The sequence below is a fragment of the Bubalus kerabau genome, chromosome 4 (genome assembly GCF_029407905.1).
Source record: "Bubalus kerabau isolate K-KA32 ecotype Philippines breed swamp buffalo chromosome 4, PCC_UOA_SB_1v2, whole genome shotgun sequence".
In the NCBI taxonomy this organism is placed as follows: domain Eukaryota; kingdom Metazoa; phylum Chordata; class Mammalia; order Artiodactyla; family Bovidae; genus Bubalus; species Bubalus kerabau.
Window position 1 is genome coordinate 25,068,590 of NC_073627.1, and position 18,773 is coordinate 25,087,362.

The 18,773-nt window shown below is 55.5% G+C and overlaps 1 protein-coding gene across 1 annotated transcript in view; it reads left to right on the plus strand.

The window, feature by feature from the left end:
• Positions 1-206: 206 nt before the first annotated feature.
• The window catches only part of SRCIN1 (SRC kinase signaling inhibitor 1), a 31,299-nt gene continuing 12,732 nt past the window's right edge, over positions 207-18,773 (plus strand). The window contains exons 1-15 of the mRNA XM_055579624.1: positions 207-233; positions 1,636-1,831; positions 2,430-2,628; positions 3,058-3,151; positions 3,670-4,520; positions 5,583-5,675; positions 5,927-5,970; positions 6,280-6,467; positions 7,593-7,768; positions 14,052-14,182; positions 14,300-14,447; positions 14,765-15,011; positions 15,447-15,681; positions 17,429-17,583; positions 17,877-18,029. Coding sequence (XP_055435599.1) covers positions 207-233; positions 1,636-1,831; positions 2,430-2,628; positions 3,058-3,151; positions 3,670-4,520; positions 5,583-5,675; positions 5,927-5,970; positions 6,280-6,467; positions 7,593-7,768; positions 14,052-14,182; positions 14,300-14,447; positions 14,765-15,011; positions 15,447-15,681; positions 17,429-17,583; positions 17,877-18,029 — 2,937 coding nt within the window. The remainder of the gene's footprint in view (positions 234-1,635; positions 1,832-2,429; positions 2,629-3,057; positions 3,152-3,669; positions 4,521-5,582; positions 5,676-5,926; positions 5,971-6,279; positions 6,468-7,592; positions 7,769-14,051; positions 14,183-14,299; positions 14,448-14,764; positions 15,012-15,446; positions 15,682-17,428; positions 17,584-17,876; positions 18,030-18,773) is intronic.

The following is an 18,773-nucleotide window of genomic DNA, read 5'->3' on the forward strand; positions in this document are numbered from 1 at the left end:
GGTTAATCAGGATTTACGGAAGGGGGAGCTGAGGAGAATAATTCCTTTTTAGAGACACTTTTACTGTTTGTTTGTTTGTTTTTATAAAAATGAGGACTTCCCTGGTGGTACAGTGGTTGAGAATCCACCTTCCATTGCAGGGGACGCAGGTCTGATCCCTGGTTGGGGAACTAAGATCCTGCCTGCTGCAGGGCAAGTAAGCAGGCATGCCGCAACTGCTGAGCCCAAGAGCTGTAACTAGAGAGCTCCAAGCGCTGCAATGAGAGATACCCCATGCTGCAAAGACCCAATGCAGCCAAATAAATAAATATTTTTAAAAGACACTAGAATTATAAAAAACAAAAAATATAAAAATTATATATTCTGATTGTATAAAGTTCACACAGCCAGGCAATGTATAAAGTAAAGAGAAAGGTGTGTCTCAGCCCCAAGATAACCAGTGTTAATGGTTTTGAATGATTTGTGGTTGTTAAAAATTATTTTATAAAAAGAATACAACTGAACAACATGGTCTTTTTCTTGATAACATGTATATGTGATACATCTCATATATATATAATGTTGCATAACAGAATGATGTAGATCTGATTCATTATCTTTCTCCCTTAAATAAATGAGTTTCTGACAGCAACCAGGTTTGAGGGGAGGAGCTGGGGCAGACTGGAAGGAACTGTGGCTGAATGAGAGCTCCAGCCCTTCAGCCAAAAGTAGATTCTTGAAGTGCAATTGAAATCAGGGTGTCCCCTCTCCTAAAGAGAGGGTAATCGAACTGTCCCTGGGGCAGAGGATGGTCATTGGGTGACACCCTTCCCTAGCCCCAGGCAGATATCACCCTCGGCTGTAGCTTCAGGACAAGGGCTGCTATGGTGAACTGGAGGAGGCCTTTCTGGGCGGCTAGCCAGGCACGTTGGCTGTGTGGCAGCATGTGCCATGCAGGCAGGGGCTGAGACCTGGCACTCAGGCCATGTGCTTGTGTGGGCTGAGCATGCGCACTGCATGTACTAGGCAGGTAGTCTGAAACTGGGGTCCAACTGGTTTGGGGGGTTTTGGGGTGGTTCTTCCAGTCACCCTAGGTCCAGGACATTGTGCCCAGCTCTGTGAGGGGCCATGCCTCCCAGAACTGGGATCCCAGGGTCCCTAGCTCTCTGCTTTCTTCCTGGACCCTGTTTCCCACCCCCACCCCAACCCTCTGAACTCCATGAAGGATAAATTCATCACTCACAAAACCGCCGCTTAATTAATGTCTGGAACTAATGCCCCAATTTGCTCAACGATTCTGCTGCTCACCTCGGTGACAAATTTGTGTTGTTGTTCTTTGGAAGCTTAAAATAGCAGGCGTGCCCATGGCTCCCTGCTCAGATGGTTTCTTGTCTGGCTTCCCAGGGTGCCTGAGTCCTCTGCCCAGTCCTTACCTGCTGGGTATCCTGGGGAGACCAAGGCCCCAAGAGTTTGGGGAACTCTCTTGCAGTCACACAAGTCTGAAATCCAGGAGACTCTCGTGTGTGTGTGTGTGTGTGTGTGTGTGTGTGTGTGTGTGTGTCTGGCCGGTTGGGGCTCCCCAGCCCGGGATGGGGGCAATGGGCAGAGCAAAGGGGGCTCATGCCTGGTTTCTCTCGCCCCACCCCATCCCCGCAGACCCGCAGCTCACGCCACACTCAGGGAGCCCAGCCTGGGCTGGCCGACCAGGCGGCCAAGCTGTCCTACGCCTCGGCCGAGTCACTGGAGACCATGTCAGAGGCCGAGCTCCCCCTAGGCTTCAGTAGGATGAACCGCTTCCGACAGAGCCTGCCCCTCTCCCGCTCAGCCAGCCAGACCAAGCTGCGCTCACCAGGTACTGCCTGTCCATCTTCCCTCCTGGCCACTGGCTCCTCCCTCTGTTCTGCTCATCCCGGCATCCTCTCCCTCCCCTTGACCGCTTCATCTCTCCTCAACCACCTTTCTAGGAAGACGCTGGCTCCCCTCCCCCATCCCCATCTCCCGCCCACCCCTCCTCCTCCAATCTCCTCCCCTCAGGGCCTCTCCCTCCTCAGCTGCTCTCTCACCCGCCTTCTCCACCTCTCTTCCCTCACTTCTCTCTGCCTCCGCACCCCCTTCCCTGTCCCTCTCCCTCTCTAAGCCTCCCCTCTCCCACCCGCTTCAGCAGCCCCCCTTTCCTTCATTCCCCGCTTCCCTCATCTCTCCCCCTCACTCTCAGTTTCTGCCCCAACTGCTCCGGCCCGCAATTCCATTTCTTCGCCCGGACTCCACCCTGCCTGGGGTGCCTTGAGAGGCCGGCAGCATGAGGAGGGCCTGGGTGCATCTGCACTCCGGGGCGGCGTCCGGCCTCAGACCCTGCCTCTGCGGGACCAGCGGGACTCCCGAAGGCTCCCCGAACCGCCGGCGTGGTGGCGGTGGCGGCCCTGACACCAAGGGTGGCGTCTCCTTTGCAGGGGTGCTGTTCCTGCAGTTCGGGGAGGAGACTCGGCGCGTGCACATCACGCACGAGGTTAGCAGCCTGGACACGCTGCACGCACTCATCGCGCACATGTTCCCGCAGAAGCTCACCATGGGCATGCTGAAGTCGCCCAACACAGCCATCCTTATCAAAGATGAGGCTCGCAACGTCTTCTACGAGCTGGAGGACGTCCGGTGGGCGTGGCCCCGGGGGGAATGGGGTGGGCTTCCCGTTACTCTGCCTCCGAGGGGGGTTCGAATCCACAGGTCATTCCCCAGCTGCCTCCTCACCTAGCCTCAGCCCCTTTTACCTCTCTTCCCGGAGCCCTACCACCCCGCCCCTTCTTCGGTCATCTCGGCCCCACCGCCTTCCCTTTAACTCATCCACCCCTGCTGGTTGGCCTTGGCTTGAGCTAAACTAAAACAGTTCGTGAGGCCGAGGTAAACGGGGTAGAAGATGCTGGTTGTGTGTTGGTGGCAGGCAGCCTGAGATCCACTGAGCAAGGAGTTAAGGGGTTGGAGCTTGCGGCCCCTCTTGCCACCCCTCTCCCCTTTGCCTGGAGGTGCCCCCTCTCATCGCAGGGCTGGGGGATGGTGACCCTCTGCACCCCTTCCTCCCCCCAGGGACATCCAGGATCGCAGTATTATCAAGATCTATAGGAAGGAGCCACTCTACGCCGCTTTCCCTGGCTCACACCTTACCAACGGGGACCTTCGGGTATGGCTGGGGTGGCCCAGGGCATGGAGGAGGTTGGGCAGATGGGTCCAGGAGCAGTCTAGCCACTTGTCACCAGGGACCAGGGCCAGCTTTGGAGAAGGGAACGTGGAGGCTGAAGCAGAGGATGGCCTTCATTAACTGTGGAGTCCTGGAGGTGTCCCTCCCCTCATCTGCCACTTTCCCTCTGGTCAGATCAGGATTTCTCAAATCTGCCTCTAAATATCCTAGGAGACCTTTCTCAGGAACCGCCCCTTCCTTCTTTGCTTTCCATCCCCCACCATGGGGTGAGCTGGAGATTGCTCCTCTCTCTGTTGCCTGGCCCTCTGCCACTTCTTCCTCCGTCCTGGGAGCCCTGACGGGAAAGGGGTCGAAGATGCAGTAGGAGGGTGGGAAGGCAGAGAACAGAAGGGACTTCCTCAGCGTCTCGAGGGCGGGAGGAGCTGCTGGCTCCTTAAGCAGGAGGCAAGGGATCCCCTTTGTGACCGGCTCGTGGGGTTCCGGGATTGTCTTCTGCACAGAGAGAGATGGTGTATGCGTCGCGGGAGTCGTCGCCCACGCGGCGCCTCAACAACCTGTCGCCGGCGCCACACCTGGCCTCAGGCTCGCCGCCGCCGGGGCTACCATCGGGGCTGCCGTCGGGCTCGCCGTCGCGCTCGCGCCTCTCGTACGCCGGGGGGCGCCCGCCCTCCTACGCCGGCAGCCCGGTGCACCACGCGGCTGAGCGGCTGGGAGGCGCCCCCGCAGCCCCGGGAGTTAGCCCGAGCCCCAGCGCCATCCTGGAGCGGCGCGATGTGAAGCCGGACGAGGACCTGGCGGGCAAGGCGGGCGGCATGGTGCTGGTGAAGGGCGAGGGCCTCTACGCCGACCCCTACGGGCTGCTTCACGAGGGCCGCCTGAGCTTGGCCGCGGCCGCCGGCGACCCGTTCGCCTACCCGGGCGCCGGAGGCCTGTACAAGCGCGGCTCGGTGCGCTCGCTCAGCACCTACTCGGCCGCCGCGCTGCAGTCCGACCTGGAGGACTCGCTGTACAAGGCAGCGGGCGGCGGCCCGCTCTACGGCGACGGCTACGGCTTCCGCCTGCCGCCCTCGTCGCCGCAGAAGCTGGCCGACGTGACCGCGCCCCCCGGCGGGCCCCCGCCGCCGCACAGCCCCTACTCGGGGCCGCCCAGCCGCGGCTCGCCGGTGCGCCAGTCCTTCCGCAAAGACTCGGGCTCCTCGTCGGTCTTCGCCGAGAGCCCCGGAGGCAAGACCCGCAGCACCGGGGGCTCCTCGACGGCCGGAGCGCCCCCTCCCGAGCTCTTCCCCGGGCCTGGGGAGCGCCCGCTCGTTGGGTTCGGGCCGCCTGCGCCAGCCAAGGACACTGAAACCAGGTGAGGGAGCTAGCGAGGCTCGGGGCTGCGCGGGTGCGGTGGGGAGAGGGGAGACGGCAGAGTCTGTCTGAGACCCGGGAGTCCTTCTAGACCCGGAGTATCCTTGAGGGGTCACCAGAGTATCTTGGCTGCGGCAGGGCAGGCATTTCATCTGCCAGCCCCAAGGGATGGATGAGAGGGCCCCAGACAAGGGGCCTGGAGACCTGGGTTTGCATCTGGTCCCTGAGCCTTAGTTTCCCCAACTAGAGTTGAGGCTGAAGCAGAACTCTTTATTTAATGCCTTTCCTGCTCAGGCACGAAACGTGCCACCATGAGAGCTGTCCAGCACAAGGCCGGCTGAAGTCCACTGGGGAGGGGGTGCTTGTAAGAAGTGGGGATGAGAGGGGCACATTTCTTTAAGTAGCCTCCGAGCTGGGGAACTCTTGCCTATCATCCAGCTTCTTGCTAAGGGTGCAAGGCTGGAGGAGGTAACCATGGCACTGACCTGCCCTCCTCTGCCCTCAAGCAGCACCACTGAGAGGTGAGGAGAAATGATACATTCACATAGCTTTCTTGTGGCCTGTGTGCCAGGCACTGCACTGGGCACTGTTTATGCCAAATTGGGCAAACCCAGCTCCTGCCCTGTCTAGTGGGGGAGACACAGTGAAAAAAAACAACAACAACAACAAAAAAAAACTTGTTCTTCCCTTGGGAGGGTGTACTCCTAAGGCAGTTGGGTACTCTGGGATGACTTCAGAGAAGAGGAAGGGAGAAGGGCGTGTCTAGCAAGGGGAATACATGTGCAGAGGTCCAGAGAGCCCTGGGTGGGGCCCATTAGGGAGCTAGTGACGAGAGATGAATCTGGAGAGGGAGAGGGTGACTGTCAAATGGGGAAGGGCATTTCCAAAGTTATGTGTGTGGGAGGGCTGTAGACTTGATCCTTAGGTGTTGAGGCCCTTTGAATTGTCTGTGTGCTGAGGAGGAAATGGTTTTCCTCTAATTATCAATCTTAGGAGAGGGGGGCTGGGCAGGAGGGACCCCATGCCCAGAGATGGGGTTGATCAAGGCTACTGTCTTCCCTAGGGAGCGCATGGAGGCCATGGAGAAGCAAATTGCCAGCCTCACAGGCCTGGTGCAGAGTGCCCTACTGCGAGGTTCGGAGCCTGAGACCCCCAGGTGAGGTTCTTTTCCCAACACCACTGCCAAAGGCCTGTGGTTGGGGCAAGAGGAAGGGAAAGTGAGCAGCAAGAGCCCTGGGCTCAGCTCTGCCCATGTCTCATCATGGTGCTGGGGGTGAATCCCTTCCTTTCTTGGGGACTCCGTCCTGAGACCAGGGGACTGGAGGAGTTTACGTTAAAGTCTTACCCAGCTTTGACGGTTGGGGCCAGCCTGGACCCCATGATGGCCATCTTTTCCCTGTACCACAGTGAGAAGATCGAAGGCTCCGATGGAGCAGCCACCCCCTCAGCACGTGAGTGACCCTTTCTCCCTCCCCCAGAGGTGTTTGCCCTCTCTTAGCCTCTCTGGTCTTTTCCTAGTCTGTAAAGGGGCTACAACACCAGGCTTCAATGGGTAAATGAGTAGTCACCTTAGCCCAAGATGTCTCGCCTGGTGCTTTGCTCCCCTCAGAAAGGCTGACGACCACTGGTTGGGGCAGGGAGCCAGAGCCACGCTTCTCCCTGGGTACTCTGTGGGGCCACGAGTGGGAAAGAACTTACCCTGATCTCTCCCAGCTCACGATTTATTCCCTTTCTCCCATCTTTGTGGTCCCTGTCTGCAGCCTGTGGGTCAGGCAGCCGGAGCAGCGGGGCCACCCCAGTGTCCGGCCCTCCCCCGCCTCCGGCCAGCAGCACCCCTGCGGGGCAGCCCACTGCCATCAACCGTTTGCAGATGCAGCTGCACCTGCGTGGCCTACAAAACAGCACGAATGACCTGCGCAGCCAGCTTCAGCAATTGCGAAAGCTCCAGGTACCACCACCTCTCCGGGGCCCCGCCCCCTCAAACCCCGCCCTATCAGAACCCACCTATTTGCCGAAACTCCTTCCCTAGAGTCTGCCCTATCCCGAGTCCCTCGCCGTTTACTGGGCTGCTCTCCGAAACCTTCCTCGAACTCCCGTCACCTCGCTGAATCTCTGTTCCCTCACCAAGCCACCACCCCTGGCCCGTGTCCCCCTCAGCGTGCCCTCTTTCCCTTTCCCTGAATCCTTCCCGCCCTCCTGGAGCCCCAGCGTACCCTACTGAGCCCCCTCCTCCTGTCAGTATCCCTCAGAGCAGTCCCAGCCCCTTCCCTTCTCCCATTCTTTTCCCCCCTCCCCTCCCTTGGGCGGAAGCCTTTCCCCCAGATCCCCTCAGGGCTACCTTCCTGAGCCCATACAGCCTTCCCCAGCCTGACCTGCTTAGCAGATGGTCCTACCAGTCAGGAGCCTGGCATCCCTGTGCCCGCTCCTCGAGAGTGCCCCAGGGCCCATCAGGTGAGAATAATGAGTAGAGACAGGCTGGAGAAGGGGCAGAGAGTTGCCATCTGGGCAATGGGTAAGATCTCGGCTACCCCCACCATTGCCTCAACTCGGCCTTAGAACTAGGTTCAAGTGTTAGTTATGTTCCGGTCCCAGCCAAGGAAACTCTGTCAAACCACAGTGCTTGAGTCCTTCATCGAAGCCACAGCCCTGCAGTCCCAAGGTGGGTAGGGCCCTGTTAGGGTCATCTCTTGCCCTCATATATCCCTTACCCCATTCTCCGGCCTCTATATTTCCCCAGAAACCTTGTCCTCTTCCCCCGACCCCTTCGCTGCAGCTAACTGCCACAGCCAAGCAGCCGCACCTTCCGCACTGCCCAACTTGGCACTCCTGTCTCCCTCCACCATCCCCAAGCCATTCTCCTGCCTCTATGCTTCCCCAGAAAGTAACCCTCGGCCTGTGACCCCTACCACCCCACCCTTTCGCTGATGCTCACGGCCGCAGCCGAGCAACAGTATCGTCCGTGGAGTTCGCCCCGCGGTCGGGCTGTCCTCTGCCCGCCTCCTCCCAGCCCTCTCGCCGCAGCGCGCCTCCATTCTCTCCCACCCCCGTCCACCGGCCCATCTGCGTCCCGCAGCTACAAAACCTGGAGTCGCTGCGCGCGCTGCTGAAGGGCACGGAGGCGGAGCTGAGCATGCGCGTGTCGGAGGCGGCGCGGCGGCAGGAGGACCCGCTGCAGCGGCAGCGCACCCTGGTGGAGGAGGAGCGGCTGCGCTACCTCAACGACGAGGAGCTCATTACCCAGCAGCTCAAGTGAGGCTGGGCGCAGCGGCTGCGGGGAGGGCTGGGAGTGCGGCCTCGGTGGCCCCCAACCTGGGATCACTGCTGCTGCTAAGTCACTTCAGTCGTGTCCGACACGGGGAGGCGCAACTCCCTTCTTTCTGACTCCCAGGTGACGTGGCTCTGTTCTGAAGCCTGATTTTCATCTCCTCTGTGGTCTGATGTCTCTGTGACCCACAAACCTTTGACCATCTGGCAGGAGTCCTATTTTCTTTTATTCTGGCTTGATGCCTGCTTTTGCTGTGGTCTTACTCCCTAATGGTCCAAGATCTGGCTTCCCTGTCGCCTGCAGCCTTACTCTCATGTTTCCAGATGCCCGATTTCACTTCTGTCCTCTGCCTGCTTTCGTTCTGGCCTGTGATCCTTGCATACTGATCCTCGAGTAGAGTGTTCCGGTGGGCCAGCTTGGTCACCGTTGCCACCCTCACCAGCTCTTAGACCAGATACAGCCAAGGAGAACCCTCCTCCCCTCCTACTGCTGCTGAAACAGGGCTCCAGGAACAGAGAACACCCCGCCCCCAAAGACTTAGACATGGAAGGGTTAACAGAAGACAGTCCTCTGATCCAAATTTAGTAAATAGCTGTCTGGCCAAGATTCGATTGTCTGGCATCATTGCAAGGAGAGGCTGCCTTCCGCTGTCCATCCACTGAGTGAGCAGCTCCAGCCCCCTGCAGCTTTCCCTGGTCAGTCCCTGGGTCTGAGACAGAGACCCTGCTCCTCTGCCTGGTCTCCCTCTTGGCAGCACAGGGCATGAGGGCCCCGAGCTCCAGCTCCAGCTCTGAGCAGCTGGGCGATCAGAGCAGTTTCTGCCCTTCTCCGTGCTTCAGCTTTCAAGGTTAAGCTTTTCACAATTCTTCCCAGAGGGGGCTTTGGCTCCTACGGGTCAACTACTCAGAACCAAGGAAGACTGCTCAGAGGAACCCGGCTTCCTCACCAAAGTCATAATTGGTTGTATCACTTGCAAGGGGCTCCTTGAGAAGGGTCGCTGCTCCTCAGCCTCGAGCCCACACAGCCTGGAGGTCCATGTGCATTTCAGTGACGCACAGGGCAAGATTCCCATGACCCCTTGTGGTTGAGATGAAAGAAGGGGCCATCCCACTTGGAAATAAGCTGGTGTGGCAGTCAACTGCATCCCCCCTGCTGTGAAAGCTGAGTGAGAGCTCCGGTCAGGTCTCCAAGTAGACGGATGGCTACCACCCGCCCCCCCCCCACCCCCAGGGAATTCCATTTACCTAACTTACCTGTCCTCTTTTCCCCCTTTTTTATTCAGCACAGAGGAACTGGATTGCAATTTTCAAAGGGAACTGTACTGAGACATTAAAGGAAAATAAAAGGAAATATAAAAGTACAGAGGAGGCAGGAAGGATGAAAGAATGTATTTATGCTCCTGTCATATGAGTGTCTGGTCCTCAGCTTCCTGGGGCCTCAGTTCTCCAGGAATACACAGTCTCTATATGGGTTGCCCTGCTATCAAACCCATTGCTCTGACTGCTCACTTTAGAGAGCTTGGGGGCTGATACCTAGCTTCTGGCAGGGTTCTCCATCTACTTCGAAGGTGGCTTTTTGGGTGGAATCTGGACTGGTGCTGCAGTGGCTTTGGCTTGACTGGGAGGGGCCTCCCTGCCTAATTTCCATAGTCTCCCCGGGCATTGGATGGGCCTGCTGGCCCATCCTTACCCCCGCCTTAGCTTACCAGCCTCTGTCCACTTCCTCGGCTTCACTCTACTTTGCCCTGGCATCTTGCTGGAAGTTACAGCTGATTCTGTGCTCCACTCAGCTTGGTGTACTCACGTGTAGCTCTAGCCAAGCACATTGTCTAGATGTTGCCCTTAGAGGCAGCCTCCACTGACTGAGACCTTTGACCTTTGGAGTGTAACATGGCCCAGCCCAGCACCAACTTTATAGGCATGTGACCCGTTATTCACACAGGGCCCCATGCTTGTGAGGGCCCGTACTTGGTTCAATGCTCTGCTGTCATTATCTTGAAATTCTTAATTTTTATACTAGGGGCAAAATCTTTATTTTGCTTTGGGCCACCCCACATTTTGTAGCTGGTTCTGCCCTGATCCTCACCTCTCAACTGTTTCAGAACTAAAGCTGGGTCTGGAAAGCCCCACCACTTTCTGATCCCAATGTCTAGACTTGCGCTGGTTTGGACTTTCTTACAGAGCCTGCTCAGGTTATGGGCCCCCAAACTTTGGCAGAGTGCACGATCAGAAGACTGAGGTGCTAATTGAGCCTAAGGGGGGCTTAGTGGCTTTCCTCCCTGCAGTCACTCAGGGACCCAGGCTAATGCCTTCCAATAAGGCACGTCTTCAATATGTGCCTTCCAAGATTACCCACAGGGTCATTTTCAGCCAACAGGAAGGGGAAACGAGTGCGGAGGAGCCTGCATGGCAGGATTTTAGGAAGCCAGACCTGGAAACAGCATGTACCACTTTCACTCATATTCCATTGGCTAGATCTTATTTGAATGGCACTTCTACATGCAAAGGAGGCTGGGGAATGTAGTTTAGTATCTGAGCTACTTGTTGTTGTTTAGTTGCTAAGTTGTGTCTGACTCTTTGTGACCCCATATGCAGCACATCAGGTTTCTCTGTCTTTCACCATCTCCTGGAGTTTGCACAAACTCATGTCCATTGAGTCGGTGATGCCATCCAACCATCTCATCCTCTGTTGTCCCCTTCTCCTCCTGCCCTCAATCTTTCCCAACATCAGGGCCTCTTCCATTGAGTAGGTTCTTTGCATCAGGTGGCCAAAGGACTGGAGCTTCAGCTTCAGCATCTGTCCTGCCAATGAATATTCAGGATTGATTTCCTTTAGGATTGACTGGTTTGATCTCCTTGCAGTCTAAAGGACTCTCAAGAGTCTTCTCCAATACCACAGTTCAAAAGCATCAATTCTTCCATGCTCAGCCTTCTTTATGGTTCAACTCTCACATCCATATGTGACTACTGGAACAACCATAGCTTTGACTATACAGACCTTTCTTGGCAAAATAATGTCTCTGTTTTTAAATATGCTGTCTAGGTTTGTCATAGCTTTTCTTCCAAGGAGCAAGCATCTTTTAATTTCATGGCTGCAGTCACCATCCGCAATGATTTTGGAGCCAAGAAAATAAAGTCTGTCACTGTTTCCACTTTTTCTCCATCTATTTGCCATGAAGTGATGGGACCAGGTGCCATGATCTTAGTTTTTTGAATGTTGAGTTTTAAGCCAGCTTTTTCACTCTCTATCAAGGGATTCCCTGATAGCTCAGCTGGTAAAGAATCCACCTTCAATGTGGAAAACCTGGATTTGGTCCCTGTGTTGGGAAGATACTCTGGAGAAAGGAAAGGGTACCCACTCCAGTATTTTGCCCTGGAGAATTCTATGGACTGTTATAGTCCAGGGGGTTGCAGAGAGTCGGACATGACTGAGTGACTTTCACTTTGCACTGTCCTCTTTTACCCTCATCAAGAGGCTCTTCACTTTCTGCCATTAGTGTGGTATCATCTGCATATCTGAGGTGTTGGTATTTCTCTCAGAAATCTTGATTCCAGCTTGTGATTCACCCAACCCAACATTTTACATGATGTATACTCTGCAAGTAAGTTAAATAAGTGGGGTGATAGTATACAGCCTTGATGTAGTCCTTTCCCAATTTTGAACCAGTCCATTGTTCCATGTCCAGTTCTAACTGTTTCTTCTTGGCCTGAATACAGGTTTCTCAGGAGACAGGTAAGGTGGTCTGGTATTCTCATCTCTTTAAGAATTTTCCACAGTTTGTTGTGATCCACGCAATCAAAGGCTATAGTGTAGTTAATGAAGCAGAAGTAGATTTTTTTTTAATTCCCTTGCTTTTTCTATAATGCAGTGGATGTTGGCAGTTTGATCTCTGGTTCCTTTACCTTTTATCTGGAAGTTCTCGGTTCATGTACTGTTGACGTCTAGCATGAAGGATTTTGAGCATAACTTTGCTAGCATGTGAAATGAGCTCAATCATACAGCAGTGTGAAAATTCTTTGGCATTGTCTTTCTTTGGAATTAGAGTGAAAACTGACCTTTCCCAGCCCTGTGGCCACTGGTGAGTCTTCCAAATTTGCTGGCATATTGAGTGCAGCACTTTAACAGCATCATCTTTTAGAATTTGAAAGAGCCCAACTGGAGCTATTTGTTACACTAGCTTTGTTCATAGTAATGCTTCCTAAGACGCACTTGACTTTGCACTCCAGGGTGTCTGGCTCTAGGTGAGTGCCCACACCATCATGGTTATCTGGGTCATTAAGGCTTTTATGTATAATTCTTCTGTGTATTCTTGCCACCTCTTGTTAATCTCTTTTACTTCTGTTAGGTCTTTGCTGTTTCTGTCTTTTATTGTGTCCATCTTTGCATGAAATGTTCCTTTGGTATCTCCAGTTTTCTTGGAGAGATCTCTAGTCTTTCCCATTCTATTGTTTTCCTCTATTTCTTACTCTGAGCTACTATTTGTATGTAAACTGGAGGTAATAATGGTTCCCACTCCCAGGATTTGTTGTGAGGATAAAGTGAGGGGCTGAATGTGCGCCTGGCACGCTGTAGGCACTTAGTACAAGATCCCTCTTTAACTGGTAGTGCTGACGCACAGGATTTTGGCCTTGGCTCCAGTGTGGTCTGTTTTTTCACCCACTAGTTGGATGAAGATATATAAAGCATGCTGATAAGATTTGCTGATGACACAGAGCTTTGAGGGGGAGCAAATCTGTTGGATGGTAGAACTGAGATTCAAAAGTTGTTCCTCCCTGGATTGTTGAGCTGATTTCCAACAGATGGGATTTGACAGGAATGTATGTGACATCCTGCGTGTGGGTCAGGGATATCAGTGACTCAGGTGCAGGACTGGGATGACCTACCTGAGCAGTAATTCCTTCTTTCACTTATTCATTCCTTCCATAATTACTTACCAGACCTCTGTTCTGCTGCAGGCACTATGCCAGGTGCTGGGAATCAGAGATGAATCAGAGAGACAGGGTATCTTATTTTCTGCCTAGAGCTGCTTAGCCCAGCAAACAGGAGCTCCAGGCAGGAAGCAGACCCCCCAACACCAAGCGTAAGGGGAGAGTTTCCCATTGGGACCTGGGAATGAGTGGGAGTTAGTCACATGTGTGCGGGGGGGTGGGGTGGGGGGGTGGGGAGGTAGTGGTAATGGAGTGTTCCGGGCAGAGGAAATGGCATTATAGAAGTCCAGAGAGAGGGACTTTCCTGGTGGTCCTGTGGATAAGGTCCACGCTCCTAATGCAGGGGGCCTGGGCTTGATCCTTGGTCAACGCAACTAAGCCTGCATGCCGCAAGGAGACCTAGCATGGCAAACAACAAGAATGACCAACAGGGAGAGCAGCACATACAAGGACCTCAGGGAGATTCTGGCTGGTTCGAAATAGAAGCAAACCAGATGGGGAGGAAGTGGATGTGGCTAGAGAGGAAATAAGAGCAGCCCCCAGGGACTGACCCCATGCATTAGCTCATTTAATTGCTCTTCAGCTCATTTAATCCTCATAGTGGCCCCAGGAGGGAGGAACTCTTACCATCCCCATTTTTTGGGGATAAGGAAGCTGAGATCTGGAGACAGTCGGTAACTTCTCCAAGATCTCTTCTGGGTCAGGCAGAGTGTGGGTTGGAATGTGGACCTGTCTGACTCCAGACCCAAATTTTCAGCTACTACCCCCATGCCCTTTGTGGCTGCACTTAAAGAGTTTGGATTTTAGCCTCAGAATGTCGAGATCCATTTCGGGTTCAACACAGGCGGTGGTGACTTGGTCTGATTTACATTTCAGAAAGATGTAGGGTGTTAAAATGACACAAGCTCAGCATAAGCCATCTGAAAATAGGAAGCAGCTTTGTCATTGAGGAAAGAGGCTGAGTGTCTGGATCATTTGAGAAAAGGTAGACGCCTCCCCAAAAAAGCACACACACCTGCCTCCAGTTCTTTGAAAAGCTGCCAATTTCTCTGCTGTGTCCTTGGCTAATGAGAATCAGAGGGTGTGAGTCCTAGGGAGGGAGATTCTGGCTGATTCTGCTAAAGATGAGAACTTCAACACAGGGACCTGGGGCACCTGTTACGGAGTGTTTCTGAAGTCTCATCTCTGAGGTCTGGCTTTCTGATTTCACTTTGGCTTGTGGCCTGGTGGATGGCTTTTAATTTTGATCTGACCAGTGGCCTGATTTGTTTCCAGCTGTTCAGTTTCAGGGGGCTGGGCTGGGGCCAGAGGGGCTGAAAAGGTCTTTCTGTGACTGCAGTGACCTGGAGAAGTCGGTGGAGAAGATCCAGAGGGATGTGTCCCACAACCACCGACTGGTGCCCGGGCCCGAGCTGGAAGAGAAGGCGCTGCTGCTGAAGCAGCTCGGGGAGACACTGACTGAACTCAAGGGTGAGCCTGGGGGCACCCCCAGCCCCACCCCAGGCATTGCACCCCCACCCCACTGCCTGTCCTCCCAGCTGTCCAGAGCTGCTCCCTCCTCCCGCTCACTCCTTCCCTTCGCCTCAGCTCACTTCCCAGGCCTGCAAAGCAAGATGCGGGTAGTGCTGCGTGTGGAGGTGGAGGCAGTGAAGTTCCTGAAGGAGGAGCCCCAGCGCCTGGATGGGCTACTCAAGCGGTGCCGGGGGGTTACGGACACCCTGGCCCAGATCCGAAGGTCATTCTATCCCTGACCTCCTATCTCTGACCTGCGATTTCCCATGGGGTCACACACCGGGCCCAGATCCCTTATCCCGACTCCCCGCAGAGGTCAGCGGTGTGCTGACTGGCTCTGCACTTTGACCTGTTACCTTTTGCATGTTGCAGGCTTGGCTCTCCCATTTCCCAGATGCAGTCACCCCTCCCCAGGCCCTTCCATCTGTCCGGCAAGATCCCAGAGCCCCCCTCACACCCCGCCTCCTCCATGCCAGGCTTCCCTCCCAGGGAGCCACGACCCTGCTGACCTCACAGCTGCTCCCAACTCTCCCACCCCAGGCAAGTGGACGAGGGTGTGTGGCCACCCTCAAGCAACCTCCTGAGTCAGTCCCCCAAGAAGATGACGGCCGAGACGGACTTCAACAAGAGCTTAGACTTCGAAATGCCACCCCCTAGCCCTCCGCTGAACCTCCATGAGCTGAGTGGGCCAACCGAGGGGGCCACTCCAGCCCCCAAGGCGGGCAACCCCACCAAAGGCCTGGATGCTCCTGGGAAGAGAAGCATGGACAAGGCTGTGTCTGTTGAGGTGCTGGGCCCGGGATAGGGGGGCTGGGGCTAGGCTCACGCATTCTCACCACCGACCTACGTTGGCCAGTGCCGACACGTGGGACTTGTTCCTGGGGGACAAGGCAATCTGAGAAGCATACTGAGGGTGACATCAGTCCTGCTAGGCAGGAAAGCATATCATAAACCTGTGATAATCAAGGCAGTACAAGAAAAGATTATGTGCTCAATGAAACAGAATAGAATGTCTAAAAGCAGGTCTAAATTTCTCCTGAGAGTACTTGGTTATGAAGGTGGCATTCCAGGCTCGCAGCAAAGGCATGTAATACTCAAGAGAAGCCCGAGGCTCGGATCAAATGGGAGGCTTTCTTTGCATTCCTTGCATGTGTGGCTGAGGCCCCAGAAGTCCAGGAGCAGGGCAGCTGCTTCAGTGCTGACTGTTGGCCCTCCTCTCAAGGCTGCTGAGCGGGACTGGGAGGAGAAGCGGGCAGCCCTGACCCAGTACAGCACCAAGGACATCAACCGGCTACTGGAGGAGACACAGGCGGAGCTGCTGAAGGCCATCCCTGACCTAGACTGTGCGAGCAAGGCCCACCCAGGCCCAGCCCCCACCCCGGACCACAAACCCCCCAAGACCCCCCACGGCCAGAAGGCAGCCCCCCGAACGGAGCCCAGTGGGAGGAGAGGTTCAGGTATGGGGCAGGTAGGGGGTTGCAAAGAGCCCAGAGGAGGGGAGCCCCAGCCTCAGGAACTCTCAGGTTGATGAGGGTGGAGCTTGGGAGTGAAAATTTTTGTGGGTGGGCTATTAGAGAAGCGGGGTGCTGGCCTGACCCTTGGCCACTCAGGAAAGACTGAGACGGATGGGATAGTGCTGGACCGCATCCAGGGATTTTCCCACAGCTGCTGAGAGGACCACACTGGGAGGATGAGAAAGTTCAGGCAGAGGGTCGTCCCCCTGCACGTTTTGTCCAAGCATGTGTGGCAGGAGCCAGGCTGTGCTGAGATGGGGTGCAGCCCTGAGGGATGCAGACGGGGTTCCTGTGCTCCCCAAGCCTGTGAGCTCATAGGGGAAGCAGAAACCCAAGTAGGAAACAGCAGATGTCACTCATTCATTTATTCATTCTTGCCACTTGTATATTTGTTAAGTGCCCATTGTGTGCTAGGGCTTTCCCCGTGGCGCTAGTGGTAAAGAACCCGCCTGCCAGTGCAGAAGACATAAGAGACACAGGTTCGATCCCTGGGTCCAGAAGATCCCCTGGAGAAGGGCATGGCAACCTACTCCAGTATTCTTACCTGGAGAATCCCACAGATAGAGGAGCTTGGCGGGCTACGGTCCACAGGGTTGCAAAGAGTCAGACACAATTGAAGTGACTTAGTGTGCACGCACACATATGCTAGGTGCTAGGGATAAGGAGATGACTACTTTCAAGGAGCTTAAAATGTAGTAGGAGAATAATACTAACATCTGTGTTTATCAGGCACTTACTGTGTGGCAAGAACAACCCCAAATGCTTTCTATGTATTAATTTTTATAATTTTGCAACAAGTCCAGAAGGTGGATGCAGTAATTATTCCCATTTTACAGATGAGGACACTAAGGCTCAATGTGGTTAAGTAATCTGTCCCAGGCCATACCCAGTGTGTAAACCAGAAATAGGAGGCAGGTGCTAAATGCTGTTCTACAGGAGACCCTGAGAGGGCAGGAAGTCCTTCCCATGGGAGGGGGCTTTTCACTGGAGTCTTGCATTTCCCTGGCTAGTGAGAGAGGGCATTCCAGGGAGAAACATCATGTACCAATGCCTGGAGGTATGTGTTTGGTGTTGCTCAGCTGGGTCCAGGCCCAAGAGTAGCAAGCAGAGCTGAAGCTGAAAGGTTGGCAGGCACAGAGGTTTGGGGTTGTGGGGAATCACTGAGGGATCAAAGGAAGAACTGGGGGCAGGGAGAGCCTGGTGGGCAGGGTCAGACTCTTGCAATAGTACTAACTACTGTCTCTTGATGGAGGAAGGATGAAGATCTGTGCCAGGGCGGAGCTGAGGGGTGGGCGGGAAGGTGGTGGATTAGAGTAGCGATTCTCAAACTTGAATGTGCATGTGAAATCACCCAGGGTCTGCTGGCACGTGGATTCTGACTCAGCAGCTCGGGCTGGGCCTGAGCTTCTGCATTTCCAACAAGCTCCCAGGGGTGGCCAGCGCTGTTGTTCCCTGGACCAGGCTCTGAGTAGAAGGGATGAGTGCTGTAAGCGGAAGAGTGACAGGGCTTGGGGCTGGATCGCACAGGGATGTAGAAGAGGAGGAGGGGGCCTGTGTCCCTTCCCTGAGATTTCCCCTCTCCTCCTCCCTGGAGGAGGAAGCCAGGTTTACCCTAACCTTGGGGTCAGATGTGGCGCACAGACTCCAGGGTTATGGGTCCCCTGACCCCCAGCCCCTTGGCTGCCCGCAGATGAGCTGACAGTGCCCCGATACCGCACTGAGAAGCCCTCCAAGTCCCCACCGCCACCCCCTCCCCGCCGGAGCTTCCCCTCCTCCCATGGTCTGACCACCACACGCACTGGAGAGGTCGTGGTCACCAGCAAGAAGGATTCGGCCTTCATCAAGGTACCACCCCCCACCTTGTATAGCGGACAGGTACATGGGGTTGAGTGGGAGGAATGCCTGAGAGGACCTCTGGAGACCCTCTGGAGTGGTCCCCTCCCTCAGAGGAAGTGGAAGTAAAAAAGGAGGCTGGCTGGTGGCGACCCTGCTTCTGGCTTGTGCTTCCTCCATGGGAAGGGGCCTGGTAGATGATGCGGAGCTGGGTGGGCAGGTGGGAGATGGTCTGGAAGGGATAGGACCTAGGAGGTGAGCTGGAGGCAGGCAGAGCCTGGTCTAATGAGGCCCGGGCCTTGCAGAAGGCCGAATCCGAGGAGCTGGAGGTGCAGAAGCCCCAGGTGAAGCTGCGCCGGACTGTGTCCGAGGTGGCCCGCCCGGCCTCCACGCCCCCAATCATGGCCTCTGCCATCAAGGATGAGGACGATGAGGACCGCATCATCGCAGAGCTGGAGGTGGGTCGGGGTCCCCAGGTCATCAGCCAGGCGCCCCCCCTTTCCCCACCATGTGGATCTCAGGGTGGGGTGCTCAGGCTAGGATGAGGGGCTGGATTCCCGGCTCCCCACTGAGGCTGGTTCCGGCCTCTGTCCTTCTTGACCCGGTTTCTTCTCCACTGTAATGGGGGAGGGGGTGTAAGTCCCTCCCTGCATGTTTGAGTTTTTTATTGCAATCTCTGAGACCCCCTACTGCCCTGACACCTCCTCTGCTCTGCGACCCCGTCCCCTAGTATTCTGAGAACGAAGCTCTAACAACCTCCACCCGTGTGCCTTGAGCCCCTCTCACTGCTGTAAGTCCCCCAGACTCAAGTGTTCTCAGCGCCCCTCCCTGAGAGGCTGGAGACCTGGACCACCAGGGCCTCCGGAAAGAGATAACTCGCAGGGCAGAGTGACCAGTGGCCATGATGAGGGGTCAAGGACTGAGGCTAGGGTCCCTGTGCCCGCCCAGGCCACCCCTCCTTCCTGTACCTCCTCCTCCAAACCTGCCCCCACCTTCTGCTCCCCAGGTGTTTGAGAGAAGCTCAGTGTCTCCCCTCCCCCCCACGCCCCGCCGCCAGCTGATCCCCACCTTGCTGTCCCCCCCGGACCTGGGCCCCCCCAGGGGCTCAGCCCCGGGCCCCACATGGAAGGTAACGGGCTGCCCCCCACCTCTCACAGCGCTCTCTCTGCCTGTGCCTCCACGCTTCCTCTCCTCACTTCTCA